Source organism: Rhinatrema bivittatum, chromosome 2 (assembly GCF_901001135.1).
Source record: "Rhinatrema bivittatum chromosome 2, aRhiBiv1.1, whole genome shotgun sequence".
Lineage (NCBI taxonomy): Eukaryota > Metazoa > Chordata > Amphibia > Gymnophiona > Rhinatrematidae > Rhinatrema > Rhinatrema bivittatum.
In genome coordinates, this window is record NC_042616.1 from 699,388,032 (window position 1) to 699,412,087 (window position 24,056).

At 43.6% G+C, this 24,056-nt stretch overlaps 1 protein-coding gene across 11 annotated transcripts in view; it reads right to left on the reverse strand.

Moving 5' to 3' along the window:
• PIP4P2 (phosphatidylinositol-4,5-bisphosphate 4-phosphatase 2) overlaps positions 1 to 24,056 on the reverse strand; it is a 569,842-nt gene that overhangs the window by 42,854 nt on the left and 502,932 nt on the right. For 2 of the 11 annotated variants that reach the window (XM_029591646.1, XM_029591639.1), the window contains one exon: positions 14,689 to 15,064. The exons of 7 other annotated variants lie outside the window; for them this stretch is intronic. Coding sequence is in view for 1 of the 4 variants with exons in the window: in XM_029591636.1 (XP_029447496.1) it covers positions 15,053 to 15,064 (12 nt within the window). In the remaining 3 variants the exon portion in view is untranslated. Of the gene's footprint in view, positions 1 to 14,687; positions 15,065 to 24,056 lie in introns of those variants that run through there. 2 more of the 11 variants (XM_029591642.1, XM_029591636.1) reach the window with 2 other exon arrangements.

A 24,056-nucleotide genomic window follows, 5' to 3' on the forward strand; every position in this document is an offset into this window, starting at 1 on the left:
GTTTTTCCTTTGAAGAACACAGCAGGATGGGAGAACATGGACATTTTTGTTGAATAGTGGGGTAAAAGCAATCTTTTTGGGAAGGTTTTAGTAAAATTTGGTGACAGGATTAAAATTTGAAAGTTGGATATTATGTACTAGGGACATAGTATGATGTGCTTTTAATAATGTGAAGTTCATTTGATAAATAAAATAATTTTGGAAAAGAAGGTTATGTTGAGTTATCCATATATATAAATGTTATATATATAAATGTTATATATATATATATATATATATATATATATATATATATATATATGTTTGGCATATTGGTACAGCAATGGCTTTTTTTCTGGCAATTCTACCATGCAGCTCATTTTTGTTCAAGTATCTCCTTATAGTGCATGCTGAAATACCCACAGCACTTTGTTTCAGAGAAGCCTGTATTTCAGTAAAAGTTGCTTGTGGGTTTTTCTTTGCATTCCAACACATTTTCCTGGCAGTTGTATCTGAAATCTTTTTTGGTCTGGTTTGGAATTAACCAAACCCATAATTTTCCACTTCTTGATCAGAGTTTGAACAGTTCCGATTGGCATTTTCTAATCTTTGGAAATCACTTTATATCCTTTTCCTGATTTATAAAATTGAAGTACTTTTGCTTGCAGATTCCTTGACAGTTCTAGTGCTTTCCACATGATTCAGTAATCACCAAAGTCAGAGCAGCTCTGGTTGAAATGCACAAAGCCTTTTCAAGAGCTAAGAAACTCATTGACTATTTATACACAGACACTAATTACAATCAAACAAGGCACAGGTGTGGATACCTACCATTCATTGCCATCTAAACCTGTGTGTGTCAATTGACTGTATATTATCAGCCCAAACATTCAAGAGTATGCTAACTTTTGAATAGGACCATTTTATTATTTCTTTTATTGCTTTGGTTTGTTTAATGATTGTGGTATTCTGTGATGCGTAAAATAGTTTACTTTTAAACACATTAAAAATAACAGATGTATTTTGTCTGATCACTCATGTTTTCTTAAAATGCTACACGATACAAATTCTGCCAGGGGTATGTAAACTTATGGGCACAACTGTATGTAGTATGGTTTTCTCACTGTAATGATTTATATTTCTTGATTTTGTTTAATGAGGAATGTTGATATTTCTGTTTTTGGATTATTGCATTGCATATGAGTCTTACTGTTAGGGTTTCCAGTCCACTTTTTTTGTCTGCACCTTACTATTTATACTTTATGACCTGCATTCATGACTGAGGTGGATAATCTGACAGCTGGGAAAACACCTCATACCTGTTGAATTGAAGGTTATTCTGATTTTTATAGAGGCTGGGATCCATGATTGAAGGGGCTCCTTGGGTGCTAAAAATGATGGTGCTTAAACTTGCTGGATACTGAAATGCCTGCAGCAACTATGGAGATTTGATTGTTGTGCCAAGGACCCACCACAGCCCACCCTATGATCCTTGTTGTGCTTGATAACTTGTAATATGGCCCCAGCACAAAACATTTTCCCCCCTCTGCTTTAGTGGATGTATTCAAGCATTTTCTGGGGCTTTTCTATGAATGGGAAAAGATGGCCCCTAGAAGGTGTAATTGTATTTACTGCACCTGTTGTTTAATGAAGGCATAGCTACACCAAATAGTCCATTAACATCCTCTGCTCTCCCCCCCCCCTCCCCAACTAGACTATAGGGGATTATTTACCTACTTATGAGACTTTTATTTGTAATCCATAGTTCCAAAATATATTTACTCTTACCAAGGGTAGCACTAAGCTGTTTTTGTTGTTAGGTGCTCCTGGTCCTTTTTTGGAAAAAGGTAGGGCATATACACTTTTTTTGCCTCCTCTTTTTTGCACAACTCTGATATGCAATTATTTCTGACTATTAATGAACTCCGAGCCACACACAGACAGAATGTACTTAGGCATATAGAAAACAGATTCTGAACCTGGCCAAGTCAGAACCAGTTAATTTATATATGCAGGAACACAGAACTGTTCCTGATATCTAATCCCCTCACATAATTACTGCTTTAATATATCTCACTATTTGCATAATTACTTACTGTTTGCACATCCTCCAAACAAATTGCTTTAGAGTTTAACAGGCCTTTTTGCTAATGTCTACAGCAGAAGGGAGGTGAATCTCTATGCAGATGCTGTTGATTAGAACTGTCACAACTACAGTGCTCAAGCATAAAGATACGCATCAAAGAGTATTAGGATCTGATGTGCTGAACTGTGGCACCAGGACTGATAAGAAAACAGAGAGAGGAAGGCACATAGAAACATAGACAATTACGGCAGTAAAGGACAGATCAGTCCATCCAGTCTGCCCAGCAAGCTTATGTTAGCATCTGCCACGCCAGACAGGTCACTCCCATATTTAGATTCCCAAACCATCAAAGTCAGGGCTCTTGGTTGCTGTCTGAGTCCAATTTCCTGTTACCTCTTAGCGCTGAAGCAGAGAGCAATGTTGGAGTTGCATCAGAACCATCAGGCTTATTGGTTAAGGGTAGTAACCGCCACACCAGCAAGTTACCTCCATGCACTCTTTTCTTCATTTCCATCCTAACCTTCAGGGATCCACAGTGTTTATCCCATTCCCCCTTGAAATCTTTCACTGATTTAGTCTTCATCAGCTCCTCCGGAAGGGCATTCCAGGCATCCACCACCCTCTCCATGAAGAAATATTTTCTGATGTTGGCTCTGAGTCATCCTCCCTGGAATTTCATTACATGACCCCTTGTTCTACTAATTTCTTTCCAATGGAAAAGGTTTGTTGATTGCGCATCATTAAAACTTTTCAGGTATCTGAAGGTCTGTTTTCTATTATTCTTGATTTAATTTGAGTATGTTTTCATGTTCACCGCCTAGGCCTTCTTAGTGTTAGGCAGTTTATAAATGCAATAAATGTTAATGTATATTCAGGATGGTCATATACCCCAAAATTTAAAAAGATTTATAAAATAAGAAAACTGAGGGAGCTTTCTAAGTCTCAATACAGTTCCAAGATACAATATGCATTTTTTAAGACTCCATAGTTTGTATCTACTTTGAATACATTACTGTTTTATACAAGTATAAAATCATAAAAAGAAAAATTCTACTACTCAATCAACCACACACAAAAACACAGGTATCCATCAAGCTATTTATTATATACATAACACAAGATGAAAAAATGAAAACTACAAATTAATTGTTTTAAATAGTAATATATGGCATATGCTCTTGGTCGCGATTGCAAGAGAAGTATACTTAAACATTGGGCATTCCCACTGTAAAAATACTAGGCGCATATATATATATATATATATGTGCTTTTGATTACGTGACCAATCAAGTTATCAGGCAATTGAATATACCAAATATTAGAATAATTTATATGTGGCATGGAATTTTAGTGTCAATGTTTTGCCATTATTGCTTTCATTTATATTCCATTACCAAAATTTAATGAAATAATCTTATCTTCACATTAGCTACATGTGAGTACTACTCAACTGTTACTCTGAGTGTAAAATGAATATGTACAGACTACAAAAGTCAAAGTAATCTTATTTTAAAGTCTAAACAGGGCAGTGATGCTCAAAATGCAGCTTTTTCACGTTATTATTTCCAATTTTCTACAAAGAAATTAGCAGAATTCTCTTCTAGAGCCCATGTTCGGAGCAGTGAATAATTCCAAATACAGCTTTTAGAAAAAGCAGAATGTACGTACAAAGCAAAATACAATATTTGGACAAAATAAAACAAATAATCCAAGATGGTAATACAGCTTTGCTAGGGAAAACAGAAACACTAACATAGAATGTGCTTGCTCCAGGAAATGTGCTTGCTCCAGGAAATATCATGTCAGAGCAGAGTGCACATAAACAGTAAAATCTTAAGTTTTATTAACAGAATAGAATATCACTAGAGTTGTCTGAGCATAGTTCACAGCCAGTGTTTAAGTTCCATGTTATGGCTTTTGGCATTAATTATATATAGCTATAAGAAATAAAAGACACAGTAACCAAAATCTCAGCAAGATACATTGTACATGACATCATATAATCACGCACCCAAGTCACTTTAGTATACTATAGACATACATGCCAGTCTCAGAGAGATACATTTTATTAGGGATGTGAATCGTTTTTCAACGATTAAAATTATCGTCCGATAATGTTTATATCGTCTTAAATCGTTATAGAACACGATACAATAGAAATTCTAACGATTTATCGTTAAAAATCGTTAAATCGTGTTAGTGCGCACTAACTCGAGTTAGTGCGCACTAACTCCCCGTTAGTGCGCACTAACTCGATTTAGTGCGCACTAACTGAAAATGATACAAATAAACACTTTCCAGGTCACTGAAGGTCAGTTAGGAATGAATATGTGTTCCTATTGGCTGGCTGCCCTCTTATCTATTGATGTTACCAAGGTTACCACTGAGGTGATGGTTGGGGGGATGGGAAATGGAACTGGAAACTAACGAACACCAACAGAAAATGAAACAAAGTGTTCACACTTCCCAGGTCAGTAAAGGTCACTTAGGAATGAATATGTATGTATGTATTCCTATTGGCTGGCTGTGCTCTTATCTATTGATGTTACCAATATGGTTGGGGGGATGTGAAATGGAAACAGTTGGAAGCTTGACAAAAAAAGTAATGTAATGATCAGCACTCACGTGACTAGAACTTGTTTGTTTATTATTTTTGTTAGCAGGCACCTGAAATGCTAGTGCATGTTGAATTTGCCAATCACTGTGCATTTTAGAAAGGTGGTCCTGGCTGGAACTGTACACAGTTCAAATATATGTAATTGATTGTTGGTAAGTGTATTTTTTAAGTAGCCACACTGGCACCAGTATGTTTACTTTTCCTCCTACTTAACTCACTAGCTCAGCTTTGTAAGAAGGGCTTCTCTGCTTGTGTGTTGTTTTTGTTTGGTGTGAGGAGAGCAGAAACATCAGATCTTTATTCAATCTACTACAGTCATCTCTTACAGTGCCCTATCCCTATTAATACCAGGAGTGTTGTGATCTTCCTGCACACAGTGCCCTAACCCTGATATCAGTCTGAGACAGCTCCCTCCCTGCATTACTAGTGAGAGGCTGGCTTCACAGACAGGGGGGAGCTGCCTGACCCTCACTCCTGACTTCCCCCATGTCCCAGCTAGTGAATGGTGTGTGGGTGAGGGGGGGGGGAGGATGGTGAAGTCTGAGACAGCTCCCTCCCAGCATTACTAGTGAGAGGCTGGCTTCACAGACAGGGGGGAGCTGCCTGACCCTCACTCCTGACTTCCCCCATGTCCCAGCTAGTGAATGGTGTGTGGGTGAGGGGGGGGGGGGGAGGATGGTGAAGTCTGAGACAGCTCCCTCCCTGCATTACTAGTGAGAGGCTGGCTTCACAGACAGGGGGGAGCTGCCTGACCCTCACTCCTGACTTCCCCCATGTCCCAGCTAGTGAATGGTGTGTGGGTGAGGGGGGGGGGGGGAGGATGGTGAAGTCTGAGACAGCTCCCTCCCTGCATTACTAGTGAGAGGCTGGCTTCACAGACAGGGGGGAGCTGCCTGCCCCTCACTCCTGACTTCCCCCATGTCCCAGCTAGTGAATGGTGGGGGGGTGAGGGGGGGGGGGGGAGGATGGTGAAGTCTGAGACAGCTCCCTCCCAGCATTACTAGTGAGAGGCTGGCTTCACAGACAGGGGGGAGCTGCCTGACCCTCACTCCTGACTTCCCCCATGTCCCAGCTAGTGAATGGTGTGTGGGTGAGGGGGGGGGGGGAGGATGGTGAAGTCTGAGACAGCTCCCTCCCTGCATTACTAGTGAGAGGCTGGCTTCACAGACAGGGGGGAGCTGCCTGACCCTCACTCCTGACTTCCCCCATGTCCCAGCTAGTGAATGGTGTGTGGGTGAGGGGGGGGGGGGAGGATGGTGAAGTCTGAGACAGCTCCCTCCCTGCATTACTAGTGAGAGGCTGGCTTCACAGACAGGGGGGAGCTGCCTGACCCTCACTCCTGACTTCCCCCATGTCCCAGCTAGTGAATGGTGTGTGGGTGAGGGGGGGGGGGGAGGATGGTGAAGTCTGAGACAGCTCCCTCCCTGCATTACTAGTGAGAGGCTGGCTTCACAGACAGGGGGGAGCTGCCTGACCCTCACTCCTGACTTCCCCCATGTCCCAGCTAGTGAATGGTGTGTGGGTGAGGGGGGGGGGGGTGAATGGTGAAGTCTGAGACAGCTCCCTCCCTGCATTACTAGTGAGAGGCTGGCTTCACAGACAGGGGGGAGCTGCCTGACCCTCACTCCTGACTTCCCCCATGTCCCAGCTAGTGAATGGTGTGTGGGTGAGGGGGGGGGGGGGAGGATGGTGAAGTCTGAGACAGCTCCCTCCCTGCATTACTAGTGAGAGGCTGGCTTCACAGACAGGGGGGAGCTGCCTGACCCTCACTCCTGACTTCCCCCATGTCCCAGCTAGTGAATGGTGTGTGGGTGAGGGGGGGGGGGGGAGGATGGTGAAGTCTGAGACAGCTCCCTCCCTGCATTACTAGTGAGAGGCTGGCTTCGCAGACAGGGGGGAGCTGCCTGACCCTCACTCCTGACTTCCCCCATGTCCCAGCTAGTGAATGGTGTGTGGGTGAGGGGGGGGGGGGGAGGATGGTGAAGTCTGAGACAGCTCCCTCCCTGCATTACTAGTGAGAGGCTGGCTTCACAGACAGGGGGGAGCTGCCTGACCCTCACTCCTGACTTCCCCCATGTCCCAGCTAGTGAATGGTGTGTGGGTGAGGGGGGGGGGGAGGATGGTGAAGTCTGAGACAGCTCCCTCCCTGCATTACTAGTGAGAGGCTGGCTTCACAGACAGGGGGGAGCTGCCTGACCCTCACTCCTCCGGGGTATTGTGATCTTCCTGCACACAGTGCCCTATCCCTGATACCAGGGGTGTTGTGATCTTCCTGCATGCAGTGCCCTATCCCTATTAATACCAGGAGTGTTGTGATCTTCCTGCATGCAGTGCCCTATCCCTATTAATACCAGGAGTGTTGTGATCTTCCTGCACGCAGTGCCCTATCCCTGATATCGGGATGTGTGCAAGAAGATCACAACACCCCCGGTATCAGGAATAGGGCACTGTGTGCAGGAAGATCACAACACCCCCAGTATCAGGAATAGGGCACTGTGTGCAGGAAGATCACAACACCCCTGGTATTAGGGATAGGGCACTGCGTGCAGGAAGATCACAACACTCCTGGTATTAATAGGGATAGGGCACTGTGTGCAGGAAGATCACAATACCCCTGGTATCAGGGTTAGGGCACAAGTTCTAGTCACATTGACTGATCACATTACTTGTTTTGTCAAGCTACCAACTGTTTCCATTTCCCATCCCCCATATACTGTCAGTAGGAAACTTGGTAACATGAATAAATAAGAGGGCAGCCAATAGGAATACATATTCATTCCTAAACTGACCTTAACTGACCTGAAAAGTGTCAAATTGTATCATTTTCAGTTAGTGCGCACTAACTCCCAGTTAGTGCGCACTAACTCCCGTTAGTGCGCACTAACTCGAGTTAGTGCGCACTAATCGGAAAAAACGATTTTTAACGATTTTTTAACTAAAAAATCGTGCCTAAGACGATTTTCTTGCCCTGCCACACGATTTCTATCGTTAAGACGATATGGAAAACGATTCACATCCCTACATTTTATGCACATTATTGACTTCAGGGAGAGAGTGGAAAGTGGGGAGAAGCAGAACAAAAATTACAAGTGCACCCATCTCCTTTCAAAAATAACAAAAGATAAGTGCATAATATAGTACCACCAGAAGTATAGCAAGCCACCGGTGATTATTACATACATTATTCACATTAAAAAGAAACTGTATAAACAGTGCCTTGCAAAAATCTTCACACCCTTATATATTTTTCACATCCTGCTGTCAAAAAAATACAAATCAAAATGCATTAAACTAGGAATACTTTTCACTGATCTACACAACATACTCTATACTTTAATTGTGAAAGACCAATTATGTACACATTCCAAAAGTACTTAAGAATAAAACCCCCAAAGTCTTGATTGCATAACTCTTCAAATCCTTTGTCATAGCAAAACCAAATTAGCTCCAATTAAAAAAAAATGCATAACAAGGCCCAAACTAAGTTACAGCCCACTTGTGCCCTATCACAGTAGTTGAACAGATCTGAATATTCTTTGATGAAGAAACAAGCTGTTTTTGTTGCATGAAGTGAATTTGAAGCAAAGGTCAAAACATGCCGAACAAGGAGCTGCCAAAACAACTTTGGGATAATGTTATTCAAAGGTATAGATTAAAGGATATAAGAACATTTCAATGTGTGTTTGTGTGTGTGTGTGTGGGGGGGGGGGGGGGGGGGGGGCGGGGAAGGGCACTATCAGGTCCATCATTGTACAGAGGAAACAGTTTGGTACTAATACCAAGACACTACAGTATTCAGGCTATCCTTCCAAAGTCAGTAGCCATGGGTTAAGGAAACTGATGTAGACTGGAAAATCCCATCTGCAGAAACTAAAAATAGCAGAGCGATAGTGGATGCCATGCAAGTATCTTTGTTCAAACAAATGGTGTTGGAACCCACCAGAGAAGGTGCTATACTCGACTTAGTGCTCACTAATGCAGATAATGTCTCAGATGTCCAGGTGGGCGCCCACCTCAGCAGCAGGGATCATCAAACGGTATGGTTTAATATCACTAAAAGAATAGGGAAAAGAACCACAAAGACCCGAGTTTTACAGTTCAAAAACACAGACTTTGAGGAAATGGGGAAGTACCTGGAGGAAGAACTTAAAGGATGGGAGAACGAGAGAGATGTGGATCAGCAGTGGACCAATCTAAAAGGAGCAATCACCAAGGCAACTGCTCTATATGTTAGAAATGTAAAGAAAAGCAAAAGAAAATTGAAACCTATCTGGTTCTCAAAGGAGGTGGCTGACAAAATTAAAGCTAAAAGAACAGCATTCAAGACATATAAAAGATCCCAAAGGGAGGAACACAAAGAAGAATATTTGTATCAACTGAGGGAGACAAAGAAATTAATCAAGTTGGCAAAAAGTCAAGCGGAAGAGAGGATTGCCAAGGAGATAAAAAATGGTGACAAAACATTTTTCAGATACATCAGCGAAAAGAGAAAGGTCCAAAGTGGTATAGTGAAATTGAAAGGTGGTAATGATCAATGTGTGGAGGGAGACGAAGAAATGGCAGAAATATTAAACGAATACTTCAGCTCTGTGTTCACTAAAGAAGACCCTGGAGAAGGACCATCTCTACACAACAAGAAACTGGAGGGAAGTGGAATAGATGAAAATCCTTTTATTTATTTTTATTTATTTATTTATTTATTATTTTTATATACCAACATTCGATCTCAATTGAGATATCACACCGGTTTACATTCAGGTACTGTAGGTATTTCTCTATCCCCAGAGGGCTTACAATCTAAGTTTTTGTACCTGAGGCAATGGAGGGTAAAGTGACTTGCCCAAGGTCACAAGGAGCGACAGCTGGACTCGAACCCTGGTCTCCTGGTTCATAGTCCACTGCTCTGGTTAGAGCAGTGGTTAGAGCAGTGGTTACAGTAGAAAATGTGTGGGAAGAGCTAAAGAACCTGAAAGTGGACAAAGCCATGGGGCCTGATGGGATTCATCCAAGGATATTGAGGAAGATCAGAGATGTTCTGGCAACTCCGCTGTGTGACCTGTTCAATAGATCCCTAGAAAAGGGAGTGGTGCCGAGTGATTGGAGAAGAGCAGTGGTGGTCCCGCTTCACAAGAGTGGGAACAGGGAGGAGGCTGGCAACTACAGACCGGTTAGCCTCACTTCGGTGGTGGGAAAAGTAATGGAGTCACTGCTGAAAGAGAGAATAGTGAACTATCTACAGTACGGAGAATTGATGGACCAGAGGCAACATGGATTCACCAGGGGAAGATCCTGTCAGACAAATCTGATTGACTTTGACTGGGTAACCAAGGAATTGGATCAAGGAAGAGCGCTCGATATCATATACTTGGATTTCAGCAAAGCTTTTGACACGGTTCCGCACAGGAGACTGGTGAATAAAACGAGCAGCTTAGGAGTGAGTGCCGAGGTGGTGACCAGGATTGCAAATTGGTTGACGGACAGAAGACAATGTGTGATGGTAAATGGAACCTTCTCTGAAGAGAGAGCGGTTTTAAGTGGTGTACCGCAAGGATCGGTGTTGGGACCGGTCCTGTTCAATATCTTTGTGAGCGACATTGCGGACGGGATAGAAGGCAAGGTTTGTCTTTTTGCAGATGACACTAAGATCTGCAACAGAGTGGACACGCCGGAAGGAGTGGAGAGAATGAGACGGGATCTAAGGAAACTGGAAGAGTGGTCGAAGATATGGCAGCTGAGATTCAATGCCAAGAAGTGCAAAGTCATGCATATGGGGAGTGGAAATCCGAATGAACTGTATTCGATGGGGGGGGAAAGGCTGACGTGCACGGAGCAGGAGAGGGACCTTGGGGTGATAGTGTCTAATGATATGAAGTCTGCGAAACAATGCGACAAGGCTATAGCAAAAGCCAGAAGAATGCTGGGCTGCATAGAGAGAGGAATATCGAGTAAGAAAAGGGAAGTGATTATTCCCTTGTACAGGTCCTTGGTGAGGCCTCACCTGGACTACTGTGTTCAGTTCTGGAGACCGTATCTACAAAAAAACAAAGACAAGATGGAAGTGGTACAGAGAAGGGCGACCAGGAAGGTGGAGGATCTTCATCGGATGACGTACGAGGAGAGATTGAAGAATCTAAATATGAACACCCTGGAGGAAAGGAGGAGCAGAGGCGATATGATACAGACTTTCAGATACTTGAAAGGTTTTAATGATCCAAAGACAACGACAAACCTTTTCCGTAGGAAAAAAATCAGCAGAACCAGGGGTCACGATTTGAAGCTCCAGGGAGGAAGATTCAGAACCAATGTCAGGAAGTATTTCTTCACGGAGAGGGTGGTGGATGCCTGGAATGCCCTTCCGGAGGATGTGGTGAAGACCAGAACTGTGAAGGACTTCAAAGGGGCGTGGGATAAACACTGTGGATCCATAAAGTCAAGAGGCTGCCAATGAAGAGTGGTTAACTCGCCAGAATGATGGCTACTGCCTGGAGACAATACCCTTATTCAATAAACGTACACATGCTTACTGTGACTCCAACATCGTTCTAGCTTCAACAGCAAGAGGAAATGTGGAATAAAGGATTTGCACTCACAAAGAGGGGAGTAGCTGGCTTGTTACGGCGGTTACTACCCCAAACCAAATAAGCCTGATACTTCAATTTCAATGCATATTCAGCATAGTTCTCTGCTTCAACGGCAGGGGAGAAGAAAAACTGATACTACACACATCCAGCAGAGCTCTCTGCTTCAACGGCAGGGGAGAAGAAAAAAGGGTTCGCACTCACAAAGCGGGGAGTAGCTGGCTTGTTACGGCGGTTACTACCCCAAACCAAATGTGCCTGATACTTCACTTTCGATGCATATCCAGCATGGCTCTCTGCTTCAACAGCATGGGAGAAGAAAAAACTGATACTTCAAGCATATCCAGCATAGCTCCCTGCTTCAACGGCAGGGGAGAAGAAAAACAACCAATAAGGGCTGTATAACATAGTCTGGGTAAAACAAATAAGCATGGGTGTAGCTTGCTTATTGCGGCGGTTACTACCCCTACTACCCCTAACTAATCAAGCTAGATATTTCACTTGGATGCAGCTCCATCACTGCTCTCTACATTAATGGTGGGGGAGGAAGGGAAATAGAACCAAGAGCTAAGAGAAACAGATAAGTATGAGAGAAAAAATGTGTGAAGCTTGCTGGGCAGACTGGATGGGCCGTTTGGTCTTCTTCTGCCGTCATTTCTATGTTTCTATGATGTGAAAGGTCACTGTGAGGCCTAAGATTGCTTTAAAAGAAATAGCAAGATCTTTACTTAAGAGTGAATTGTTCAACAATTTCAGGATTACTCCACAAACATGGGCTATATGGGAAGTTGTCAAGAGGGAAGCCACTGCTGAAGAAAAGTCATATGATGTGCCGCATAATATCTGCAATGAAACATTAGGGGACAAAATGTGGGAGAAGGTTTTGTATTTTGATGAGACCAAAAATGGAACTTTTTGGTCTGAATGCTAAGCAATATGTGAGGCATAAAACAAACTGCCCATACTTCTGTTAACACCATCCCTACAGTAAAGCATGATAGTTGGCAGCATTATGTTTTGGGCATGATTTGCAGCAGTGGGGATAGGGAAGCTTGTGAAGATTGAGGGAAAGATGGATGATGCAAGTATAGGAAGATCCAGGGTGGAAACCTGTTCCAATCTGCCAAAAAACCTGAGACTGGGGAGAAGATTCACCTTTCAGGAGGGCAAAGCAAAAGCAACAATTGAGTGGCTCACCAAGGAAAAAAGTGAATGTCGTCAAGTAAGCCAGTAAAGCCCAGACCTGAATCCATAGAAAATCTATGAGAAGTCTTCAAAACTGAAGTCCAAAGATGATCCCCAGCCAACTTGAAAGAGCTTGAGTTCATCTGCCAAAAAAACTGGGCAAAAGCTACCTACTGTGCAAAACTGGTAGAAAATCTATCCTAAACTATTCATGGCTGTTATTGCTGCAAAAGGGGCTTCCACCAAGTATTGAGTCAAGGGTTGTAAGACCTATGCAATCAAGATGTTTTAGATTTTTAATTTTCATTTTTAATTACTTTTGGAATTTTCATCAATTATTCTTTCAGAATAAAACTGTAGAATATGTGTATAGATCAATGAAATAAACTCCTACTTTAATGTATTTTAAGACAGCTGTATGTAAAAAAAATGTACAATAGAGTGAGACTTTTGCAAGGCATTGTATATAACACATAAATAAATTTCAAAACAAAAATAATTTGTCCATTGTTTCAAGGTTTTTTCCTCTTATCTAATTTGCTTTTCCTGACTCCTTTGCATTTTAAATTTCCTTCTTTGTCTCTTTTCTCCATCTCATTTCTCTCCAACTCCCTCTTCCCTTTCATCACCAATCTTTCTTTCAATTTTCTACAGCTCTCTCCATGTCAATCATATTTTTACTTCCCCATTATACATTTCAACTTTTCACACCTCCTACAGCTGACCCTTTCAGCACTCTCTCAATGTTCCTTAGCCCCTAGCATCTCAGTGACTTTCACATAAATGTCTCTCAAGCTCAGCTTCTCCTCTCACATCCATCTCTCAACCCTGCCTGCAATAGTCCCTTCTGTATCCCAGCTCCTCCTCTGCATTTCAGCTTTCCTCCTCCAGTAATGTTCTTCTCAGTCACCCATTTCCCTCTTTCAGCCTTCTAAATGTCCCCTCTCTTCTAGCTCACAACCCTGCATCTCTCATCCTTTTAACTTTCCCTCTCAGCTTCCACACTTTTCTCTAGCCTTTTTCAAATACCTTACATATCTAAGGCAGCAGTCTCAGCAACAGCAGCCACATATCTGGGGTAAATACTACCACTGCATGCTGTTCACCAACCAATACTTCCTCCATCTCTCTCTCTGTAATGTGGTACTGCAGGAAAAGGAGGTGGTCAATCACAGAGACAAAACACACATTATCACAATTGCTTGGTATGTGCTGTTCCTCTTTTTGTTCCAAGGTTTTTGGTTCTAACGTTTTTTCTTCCTCTGCAACGCTGACTCTGCTCTGGGGCAGGAAATCCTGAAGATGAACAGCCTGGATCTAGGAGACTAGGCCTGCTGTACATATTTAAAGATCTGTGAAGTCAGATCTTTCTCCAACACACAGCTCCCCGTTATCCTGATCAACTGTCTGTTTGACCTACACACATTCAGATTCTCTGCCCTCTCTCTAAACAGAGACTCACCATCGTCCATCAACACCTCCACTCCCCGTCCCCCCTTTTAGGACTGAATTTTGGAAGCACCAAGGGCATTGTTCAGTTCAGAAGGCTAGATTTCCTAAGACATATATCTCCTTAACCATATATTTTCTAACTGCATATGTTTGTGGATGACTCAACCTCTTAAACCAAATACTTAATTGTAACTCTTGAAATGGATTACAAAATACTGTAAAAGTTAGATATCTTCCTCATGAAGTATCAGCAAAACATATGTTAAGGATTTTATTCTCCCTGCCACAGCAGTTTTGGATTTTTACATCTTTTTGTTAGTGTCCAATTCTAGACCTGCCAGTATAATTGTAAAACCACAATTCCAGTAACTGAAGTAATGTTTTATAAATATTTGACCTACCTCTACAAGTATCAACCAAAACTAACTATAATTATCCCAGTTTGAAAAAATATAGAAAATTCTGCTCCTCAGGTTCTTTTAGAAACTTGTCTTTATCAAGGATTCTAGCATCCCTGTTAACAATGTATTACTTCAGACACACTAATAAGATTTTCCCATTTTGAAATTTGTATATGTCTTGTTGTAGGATGTGATATCTTATTTATTCATTTTTTTAAATTTTTTTGCCTTGTATCTATAGCATTCTAGCATTACATGTGCTATTCAGATGAAGGTCATGTCTTCAGCAGTATACGTAGTTCAATGTATAAAAATTACTTTGAGGACTAAAAGAATTAGTTGATAGATTTAATACAAATGTTTGAATACACAAAAGACTGCCAACCTTCAAATCAGTATAACATTTTAGTTATACTGAATACTAATCAAAACTTGTAAATTATACTTGCATACATTAAAAAGTATTTTGTTCAAAAAATTATCAACTTTATAATTCTTCCCTAAAACAATTTTTCTATCCTTTACATAATTTTTTATAAATATATATATACACCTATATATTTCTCGTTACATATGTTTGACAGTCTTTCACTTTCTTGATAAAGTGGTAATCACACTTGTCTGTAACAAGCAACAAAAATCAGATTACAAGCAAACTGCAGGCTTCATGTGGGAGCTTTCCATTTTACTAAGTGAATGATCCTTTATCCGTAAGAACATGCACCATTTCTTTGATATTGTACTGTAAGATATATTAGACACTTTCCTGCAAAACAAAAAAACTTAAGTGTAAACATGTTAAGTAAAAAAACCCAGAAACCTGAAGTAAGTTAGTACCATTTAAATTACAGAAAGATAGACATGCCAGATAACATTCATGCTATCTAGCTGTTTTCTCCAACTAGTACAATGAGGTAGATGGTTATTTTATCTCATCCCTACAACCAGCGTTAGCACTCATGCTATGCTTTCTTGAATACTGAATACAATTTTGTTTCCACCACTTGCATTAGGAGGTTCTTCTATGTATCCATCACCTTATCTGTATTTAAATACTTCATATTACACTTAAGAACTGCAATACTAGGTTAGACAAAGGGTCTATCAAGACCTGTATCCTTTAACCAACAGTGGACAATCCAGGTCACAAGTAACTAGCAGGATCCCAAATAACAGGAAGATTCCATGTTGCTTAGACCCAGGAATAAGCAATAGTTTTCCTAAACTCTACCTGGTAAATGATGATTTATGGACTTTTCCTCCAGGAACTTAAAATCTTTTCTTAAAGTCAGCTACATTAACAGCTTTTACTGTATCCTCCAGCAATGCATTTCAGAGCTTAATTGTGCACTGAGTGAAGGAGTATATCCTAGTCTTTATTTTTTGAAAGAGACAACAACTTATTCACATTTACCCATTCCACTCAATTCATGATTTTATGGACCTCTATCATATTTACTCTCAGCCGTCTTTTCTCCAAGATGAAGAGCCTTATTCTCTTTAGCCATTCCTCATAATGGAACTGTTCCATTCCTTTTATCATTTTGGTTGCCCTTCTCTGAATCTTTTCCAGTTCCACTGTACCTTTTTTGAAATGTGGAAACCAGAACTGTACACAGTACTCCACATGTAGTCACACCATTGAAAGATACAGAAGTATTATGATATTCTGTTTTATTCTCTATTTCTTTCCTAATAATTGTGAACATTGTGTTTTGCTTTTTTGACTGCCACGAAACACGAGCAGAGGATTTTAATGCATTGTTGACAATAAAGCAGAGTTGCTTACCTGTAACAGGTGTTCTCCCAGAACAGCAGGATGTAGTCCTCACATGTGGGTGATGTCACTGGATGGAGCCCTATCACTGTAAACTTTTCTGTCAAAGCTTCTAGAACTTTTGACTGGCACATTGAGCATGCCCAGCAAGCCATAATCCCTGTAGCCACAGGGGTCTCCCTTCAGTCTCGTTTGTAGCAAAAGGTGCGAGCGAAAAATAAAATAATAAAACGTTTCGGACCTAATTCCGCAGGGTGGCAGGTGGGTTTCATGAGGACTACATCCTGCTGTCCTGGGAGAACACCTGTTACAGGTAAGCAACTCTGCTTTCTCCCAGGACAAGCAGGATGGTAGTCCTCACAAGTGAGTGATTAGAAAGCTACAGGCTGACTCATGTTTGTTTGGACCAACAGCGTACAACTTGTGCAACAGGCACAACAACTGGCGTGCTGTTGGGAAAAATGAGGCAGCCTGAAAACCACAGTAGATTGGATGAGAAAGGAGTTGGGATTATACTGGAAATAAGTTCTTCAAGACAGATTGGCCAAAGGCAGAGTCTTGGCGTCCTTCCTTGTCCAGGCAGTAATGTCCTGCAAATGTGTGAAAAGAGCTCCATGTTGCAGCTTTACAAATCTCAGCAATTGGTACTGAACGATAGTGTGCTACTGAGGTTGCCATGGCTCTTACTGAGTGTGCCTTCACTCGTCCCTGGAGAGGAAGGCCTGCTTTGTTAAAGCAGAATTCAATATAGTCCGCTAGCAAATTGGAGAGAGTTTGTTTGCCCACTGCAACTCTTAGTTTATTTTTATCAAAGGAAATAAAGAGTTGGGTGGATTTCCTATGGACTGCAGTGCGGTGTAGGTAAAATGCAAGTGCACGTTTACAGTCCAAGGTATGTAAAACCCTCTCGCCCTGGTGAGAGTGGGGCCTTGGGAAAAAGGTGGGCAAGACTACAGACTGATTTAAGTGGAAGTCAGTAACCACCTTGGGAAGGAATTTAGGGTGAGTCCGTAGGACCACTCGGTTATGTAGGAACCTGGTATAGGGTGAGTATGTGACAAGTGTTTGTAACTCACTAACCCTTCGAGCAGATGTAATGGCTAATAGGAAAAGAACTTTCCATGTAAGAAATTTAACATCGCAGGAGTGCAAAGGCTCAAACGGGGAGTGTATGAGTCTTGTAAGCACTATGTTTAAGTCCCATTCGGTAACTGGTGGCCATAGAGGGGGGCTTATGTTGTAAAAGGACCTCATAAACCCCAATGACAAGGCTGTTACCGGGGCATCCCCAACTCCTTTGTGGTATGCTGAGATGGCACTCAGGTATACCCTCACCGAAGAAGTCTGGAGACCAGAGTCTGAAAGGTGCCAGAGATAGTCTAATAGAGATGGCATGGGGCAGGAAAAAGGGTCGATACCTTTTTGCATGCACCATATGGTAAATCTATTCCACTTAGAATGATTGGATTTTTGTGTGGAAGGCTTTCCTGAGGCTACAAGCACTTGAGAGACATCAATTGAAAGGTTGAGCGGTTGGAGAATCAAGCTTTCAACATCCAGGCTGTGAGGGATAGGGTCTGAAGGTTCGGATGGCGTTAACATGCCTTGGTTCTAAGTTATGAGAGTGGGCACTGTGCCCAGGCGAATGGGTTCTCTGATCGAGAGGTCGAGAAGCATGGGAAACTACAATTGTCGAGGCCAGTAAGGGGCTATGAGTATCATTGACCCTTTGTCCTGTTGTAGCTTCATGAGAGTTTTGGCTATCAGAGGTATCGGGGGATATGTGTAAAGGAGGCCTGTGTTCCAGGGGCAAGCAAGGCGTCCATGGCTAGCTTGTTTTGTTGCCTGTGCAAGGAGCAGAATCTGTCCACTTTGTGATTCAGTTCATTTGCAAAGAGGTCTAGTGCTGGTTGGCCCCAGCGTTGGAAGATTCTGGTCGTTACTACAGGATCCAGAGACCACTCGTGGGGATGGAACTGTCGACTGAGGCGATCTGCTATGACATTTTGTATGCCTGCAAGATAAGTGGCCCGGAGATACATGGCATGTGCAAGGGCCCAAGCCCAGATCTGCGCGGCTTCTTGGCAGAGGAGATAAGAGCCTGTGCCGCCCTGCTTGCTCAAGTACCACATTGCAACTGTGTTGTCCGTTTGTTTGAGAACAGTCTTGTGTGAAAGGCAGTCCTTGAACGCATAGAGAGCATAACGTATAGCTCGAAGCTCTAGGAAGTTGATCTGAAATGTTGCTTCGAGCTGTGTCCAAGTACCTTAGGTTTGAAGATTGTTCACGAGCTCCCCAACCCAAGTTGGATGCATCTGTGGTTAAAGTCACTTGTGGAATTGGTTGCCGGAAGGGTAGACCTGTTAAGCAAGTTGTTCTTGTTCAGCCACCATAGAAGAGATAAACGTAACTGGTGGGTTATTTGAATCTGAGATGAAAGCGGTTGATTGGCTTGGAGCCATTGAGATTTCAAAGTCCATTGAGTTATTCTCATGGCCAGCCTGGCCAAAGGAGTGATGTAAACCGTAGAAGCCATGTGCCCTAGCAATGTTAGGAATTGATGGGCTGAGGCTGTGTTCTTTGTGCGCAGAGATACAGCTAGTTTGGAGTGCGTGTCTGTGCGGCCATTGGGCAGGAAGGCTCTGGCTTCTGTGGTGTCCAAATCTGCTCCGATGAAAGTCAGGAGGTGAGATGGAGCCTGGTGAAATTTTTGGTAGTTGATGAGACATCCCAATGAGCGTAGCAGATTGATAGTGAGATTGAGAGCGTTGAGAGCTCCTTGCTTGGAACGGCTTTTGATCAGCCAGCCATCCAGGTAAGGAAACACGTGTATGCTTTTCTTGCGTAGATGGGCAGCAGCCACTCCTAGGCACTCTGTAAATACACGAGGTGCCGAGGCAAGTCCGAAAGGCAGAACCCGGTACTGATAATGTTGATGCCCCACTAGGAAACGCAGGTATTTGCAGTGATGTGGGGGATATTGAAATGTGAGCGTAAGTGTCCTGAAGATCCAGAGAACAGAGCCAATTTCCTTTTTGCAGAAGAGGTAGCATGGTGCTCAGGGACACCATCCTGAATTTTTCTTTTTGTAGAAATTTGTTGAGATTGTGGAGGTCTAGGATGGGGCAGAGGCCGCTTGATTTCTTTGGAATGAGAAAATAGCAGAAGTAGAATCCTCTGCCTTGCTGTTGCCAGGGAACGGCTTCCACAGCCTTGGCGTCCAGAATGATGGAGAGTTCTGACTCTAGAAGGGTCGTGTGATCTTTTTGCATCCACAGTGGATTGGGTGGTGAATCCGGGGGTACCATGAGGAAGTTTAGATGGTATCCCTGGGTTATGATGGATATAACCTATAGGTCTGTGGTAATGTTGAGCCAATTGGTTATGAAGTGGTGAATTCGACCTCCTACTGGCAAATCTGGGTCTGGATTTGTGGATCGGCTGCTGTTCTCTGGATAGGTTTCAAAATTCAGAGGCTTGGCCTTTTGAGGTGGTGGCTGAGGCCTGGATGTCTTGGGCTGTCTAGGATGTGCTCTCTGAGACGGCCTGGTTGGCCTCACGCGAGATGTAGGTGGGTAGTATCTGCGTGGGCGATAACATGGTTTTCTAGGGTCCCTTCTCATGGATCTTCTTGCAGAGGAAGGGGCCTCGGTAGTAACTGTGGATAATTGCCGCAGGCTCTCATTATGGTCTTTTAGTTGAGCCACTGCATCTTGTCTCTGAATAGGTTTTCATCGGTACATGGCAAATCACCAAGTTTGTCTTGAACTTCAGGTCTCAAGTCAGATGCTTTCAGCCAGGCCCATCTCCTGGTGCTGATGCCCGTCGCCGACAAGCAAGAAGCTGTTTCAAAGGAGTCGTAAGCAGCACGAACCTCACGTTTCCCAGCCTCAAGGCCTTTCTGTAGTATGGCGTTGAGACTATCTTGCTGTTGTTGGGGAAGAGAGTTGGCTATTCCAGAGATTCCTTTGGCACTGTGTCATGTAAAGTTGGTATGCAGCTATGCATGACACTAGCATAGAGCCTTGAAACATCTTGTGACCCAAAATATCAAGGAACGTTTGGTCTTTGCTAGGAGGTGGTGAAGAGTGAGGGTGCAGTCTTCTCACCTTCTTCTGTGTGGACTCAACTACCACTGAGTGATGGGGGGAGTTGTGACTTTTGGAATCCAGGAATATGTTGGACCAGATAAGTTGCATCTGTCCTCTTATTCACTGGCTGGACAGTACAAGGATGCTTCCAGAGACGATGCTGGAGATTCACTAGCACTTCGTGGACAGGGATAGCCATAACTTCTTTCGGAGCACCAACACATTGGAGAACTTCCAATGTTTATGGCATGTGTCCTCCTCTGTAATTAGGTCAAAGGGGATTGTATCTGACATCTCCTTTACAAAATTAGCAAAGGAGAGGTCTTCTGGGGGAGATTTTTTCCTTTCTTCTGGAGGAGATGGTTCTGATAAGATGTCCTCCATGGAGATGTCGGTGTCAACATCTTCCCATGTGTTAGAAAGTGTCTCTAGTCGAGATCCTGAGGGAGGGAAGAAGGTTGGTACTGTAGGATGTTTTGGCGCCGATGGATCCTTCGATGGCCTCGATGGAAGATGCAGTGGCACCGACTTGGATTTCGGTGGCACTGAAGGCAACAAGGGGAAATGGGGGCCTCTCGGTCCCGAGAGCCCTGATGGACTAAGCATCGGTTCCGGCATCGGTGGAATTGGTGTTGAAAGGGGACTGAAGTCCATGCCTTCATCTTCTGAGGACCCCGGAATGGGAATCGGGTGTTTCAGAGACTTTACCGGTTGCTTTGGCATCGATGGCCTGGGTTGTGTCGGAAGGGCATCGATAAGGGTATCCAATTGTGTTAGCAACGGTGTAAATATCGATGGCTCTGGTGTCGGTATGAGAGCCGGCATCTATGGCTGTAAGTCTCGGAGAGCATCGAGCACTGCCTGGCGGATGAAACCGTCCAGTTCCTCCCTGAAAGCTGGTGTAGATATCACAGCTACATGGGGAAGCAGGCTAAGTGCTACTGGCACCTCCACAGGAACTTGTGGGGACTCAGTACCTGGCACCGATATCAGTGGAGATCGCCTTGGTTTCTTGGGTAGAGAGGGGGTTAAAGGCTCCTCTACCCATGTCCTCTTTGCAATTTGCTCGATAGCCATAGAGGCCGATGTGGTGTCAGTGCAGGCACCAGGAGTAGACTCGCGTTGGTGCCGGTGTTGGTGTTTCCCTCGGTGCTGTCTGGTCTTTCTCCAGCACCAAGGAAGATGGTACAGATGCCCTAGATGGAGTCTGTGACGGGCGGTCATCGCTGCCCTGGTGCTCCCGGCGAGGTTTGATGACCAGTTTCTTCCATGCTCCTGCCGGTGACAATTGAGTGGACGTCGATGGAGACAGCTTGATTTTAATTATTTATTTAAATTCTTTTATACCGATACTCAAGACGAGGTCTTATCGTATCGGTTTACAATAGAACAGGGGGAAACCAATTAACAACTATATAGAAGGTAAAGTTACATTAAACAGGGAGCGGAAACATGGGAGCTGGAAGACAGGAAAGAATTTTAAACGATAACTGGAGAGTGATAAAATAGTCAATGGTTACATGGAATAGACTTAGTTTTTGGGTACTTGCCAGGTTCTTGTGGCCTGGATTGGCCACTGTTGGAAACAGGATGCTGGGCTTGATGGACCCTTGGTCTGATCCAGTATGGCATTTTCTTATGTTCTTAGAGTAGCGAGACATAAACAGATTGATTGAGCTCGGCTGTAGATTTATCTTAGGCGATTATTAACATAATATATCTTGTGGAAGGAGGAAACATGGAGAGGTAAGCGGGGGGGGGGGGGAGGGGTGGTGGTGGCAGGGCAGGGATTGAGACGGGGAGGGGGGGAGGAGTTAGGGAAGAGGTCGGAGGGTGAGAGTCAATGTTGGTTGATAAAGGTTCCTTCAACGGTAAGCTTGTGTGAACAGCCAGGTTTTCAGTTTCTTTCTGAAGGAGAGATGGCATTGTTCCTGGCGTATATCTGGGGGAAGCGAATTCCAATTTAAACAGGGTCTCCATCTTGTCAAGGCAAGCCGCCTACCCTTCGGAGTCAACTGGATACTGTTGCGTCCATCGGTGCTAGACGGCTTCGCCCCGTTTGCCTCACCTTGTTCACGGCTACTCCAGCACCCCTAGGGAAAATGGCTGCCACCCCATCTTCAAGCCGACCTCTCCGGCGTCCCTGGAACGGCTATGGTGCTGCCTCCCGCCATGCTCCTCTCAAGGGCCTACTAGGGTGCGTACACCACCCATGTCTTTATTCAAGCACTGGCGTGAACCTCGGGGGCGTTCCCCTCTACTGATGTCACGCCATCCGGGTATGTAGCCTGTATTCAATTGCTAGCTCGCTGAGTTAGCAAAGACCTGGATCCGTCCTGTCTAAGCTACTCTGCCACTTCCGTGCTGCCGCTGGAAGCTCTCCCTCTGCGTTTCGGAGTATTGCTAACCTGGGTATCCACTCCTCGGGGGCCCTCTGCTTTATTTCAGGTGCCTTACAGGGATCAGGTACTCGCTCTTCGAGGGTCTGCTCTCCCTGCCTCGGTGCCGCTACCAACTTCTTCAACATGGTAGAATCGCATACCAACAGCGACCATCTAGTGAGTAATCTAACTCTCAGTCTATCTCATCCACAGTACTGCCTTGCTGGAAATCCTACACCGGAATTCCTCTATACAAATGGGGTGAGAACAGTCCCCTCTGCCGAGGGTCCTGAGACTTCTACTTCCAGACTACCACATTACTGCCACCTCTGGAGGTACACCACAAGCTGTTTAATAAAAGAATTAAACTCTGTGTTTGTGCGCCTGCATTTAACCCAGTACTGTGGCGCCTCATGGGGCTCCTCCCCGTGGGCATGGTCATCTGCCACAGTACCCAAGAATCCACCTAAACACCGCTTAACCATAACAGGTACAACTTGGGCAGTGAGAAACGTTGTGTGATGAGCCGAGGCACAGCACACAGACATCATGTGGGACAGTAATGGACATGGTATGAGAGCACTCCGGACATTTTCAGAAACCTGTTGCCATGATGGCAGAGGATGAGGCCCAAAAATGGTTGATGGCCTGTGGATACCGAAAAAAGAGGTGGGCAGGAACCGACCGGAGACGGTGATTCTTTACTCACCGAGCAATGAAAACAGTATCACAATGGGAGACCCCTATGAGGGAACTTTTTTAAAGAAGTAATCTTCAAGTTTTTTTCTGTGAGGAAAATGTTTGTGAGAGCTCTCACAGAGCTCCTAACCGCGAGGCAAACTGCAGCGTAGAAAAAAAGAGATTGAAGGGAGACCCCTGTGGCTACAGGGATTATGGCATGCTGGACATGCTCAGTGTGCCAGTCAAAAGTTCTAGAAACTTTGACAGAATAGTTTTCCGTGATAGGGCTCCGTCCAGTGACGTCACCCACATGTGAGGACTACCATCCTGCTTGTCCTGGGAGAACACCTAGATCCTTTTTCTAGATGGTGACTCCATTATGTAACCACAGTTTGAACTACTTTTCCCTATGTACATCACTTTGCACTTGTCCACATTAAATTTCATCTGAAACTTGGATGCCCAGTTTCCCAGTCTCGTTAAGGTTCTACTGCAATTTCTCACAATCCACTTGTGATTTAACAGCTTAGAATAATTTTGTGCCATCTGCAAATTTATTTATTTATTTATTGGTATTTATATACCGCTGCTCATCAGAGATATCACGTCGGTGTACAGAGAACGAAAAATACGCAAATGCGTTGAACATAAAACAGTATGTTAACAATAGAAAAAAGGATACATAAAACAGTTAAATGCAGTAACAGAAAAGATTATATAGATAATAAAAACAGGGAATAGCTATAAAAGTACAACTTAATATAGGAACGAGGGAAAACTGTAGGACGAGAGTAGAGGGGAGGAATAAACTTAATTAGATGGAGAAAT